Source organism: Propithecus coquereli, unplaced genomic scaffold (assembly GCF_000956105.1).
Source record: "Propithecus coquereli isolate 6110/MARCELLA unplaced genomic scaffold, Pcoq_1.0 Scaffold11097, whole genome shotgun sequence".
NCBI lineage: Eukaryota > Metazoa > Chordata > Mammalia > Primates > Indriidae > Propithecus > Propithecus coquereli.
Genome location: NW_012135078.1, coordinates 2145 through 3570, shown reverse-complemented (window position 1 = coordinate 3570; position 1426 = coordinate 2145). Strand labels below are relative to the sequence as shown.

At 60.4% G+C, this 1426-nt stretch overlaps 1 protein-coding gene across 1 annotated transcript; it reads right to left on the bottom strand.

Annotated features, from left to right (window-relative positions):
* Positions 1-602: 602 nt before the first annotated feature.
* On the bottom strand, positions 603-1225 carry LOC105814886 (DNA dC->dU-editing enzyme APOBEC-3C-like; the record flags this gene model as incomplete). Its single annotated transcript, XM_012650012.1, has 2 exons — positions 603-724; positions 934-1225. Coding segments are annotated over 2 exons (414 nt in total), but the record flags the coding sequence as incomplete, so codon positions are not given.
* Between the last annotated feature and the right edge of the window lie 201 nt (positions 1226-1426).

The following is a 1426-nucleotide window of genomic DNA, read 5'->3' as shown; positions in this document are numbered from 1 at the left end:
AGAGACTCCAGAGGTGCCGGGGCACAGAGGAAAGACCATTGAGAACACAGTCCGAAGTGACCGTCTCTGAGCCAGGAAGAGAGAGGACTCCGAGGACAAGACCCTGCTGACCCCATGATCGTGGACTTGCGGCCTCCAGAAGTGTGAGCAAACCAGTGCCTGGCATGTCAGCACCTGGTCTGTGGCCTCTCCTATGGAGCCGTAGCCTGAAAAGGTCATGTTCATGGAGGATGCTCATTGTCTGATAAATCACGCCTTCCCTGAAGGAAGCTTCTCAGGTTGACCCTCATATATACCCCCAGCCATCCACGTGCAGCTAATGACGAGCCCGGTGGGTGTGGCCTGTTGGACGGAGCCAGGTCAGGGGCTCCCGGGCTGGGGGGGACGGAGGTCGCTCCAGAGGCAGAAACAGCCAGTGACAGGAAGGGCCCAGGAGAGCAGGGAAGAGGCCTTGGGGTGGGGGCAGCACCGAGGGGCGCCCAGCCTGAGGACAGGAGGAGGACAGGAGGCCGGGCTGCAGTGGATTTGAGCAGGGACCGAGGGAAGGCCGGAGGGGAAGCGCAGAGGCCAGGGAGACAGGCAGCTTGTCTGGGGGAAGCCTCTCACCTGAGGATCTCTTCCAGTTTGGTGACCAGGAACTGATAATTTTCATCCAGTCTGTCCCAACACAGTACCCAAGGCTCCCCGTGGTTATACACGAAGTTGTCCCAACAGTGTTCAAATTCTGAGATCAAAGAGGGAGAAAGCAGTCAGGGCCCGGCAGGCCTCTCTCCCCTGCCTGATCAGACCATCTCCTCCCAGGACTTCCAATGGGGGTCCGGCTGGCTCAGGCCTAGCCAGGCTTCTCTGCGACCCTCACCTGTGCTGGCTCCCAGACCCATGAGTTTGCCATGGAGTCCCACCGGCAACCGCACCCCTGACCCCACTTCTCACCTTCATTATACATGATGCACACCTGGGCCCCTTCCTGCTTCATCCTGCGAAGCCCCTGCCGGTAACATGCGGCCCAGCCATAATAGAGGCGGGCAGCGAATACGGTCAGTCTCACGTTCGTGTGCCTGGCCAGAAAGTCAGCCACCAGATCTGCACAGTTGGCACAGGGACTCCAGGATGCGTACCAGGTGACCTGGTAGTCCTGGTCAGGGGACAGCATGTCGCGGAACCAAGATAGGAAGCACTTTTCTGCATGGTAAACAGAATTGAGAAGGACCTGGAGAGGAGGAGGAGGAGGGAAGAGAGGGTCTGGGTGGAGGGGCAGGCAATGCAGGGGAGGGGCGGTGGCAGGAGGGCCCTGGCCAGGAGCCCCAGGCATTTGGTTCCTGGAGCTTCCTCCTCCATCCCTCCCCTTCTCTTTCACTCTCGAGTCTGCCCTGGCCCCGCTCCTGGCTCCTGCACTGGCTCCAGCAGCCTCTCCAGGCGTCCGTCC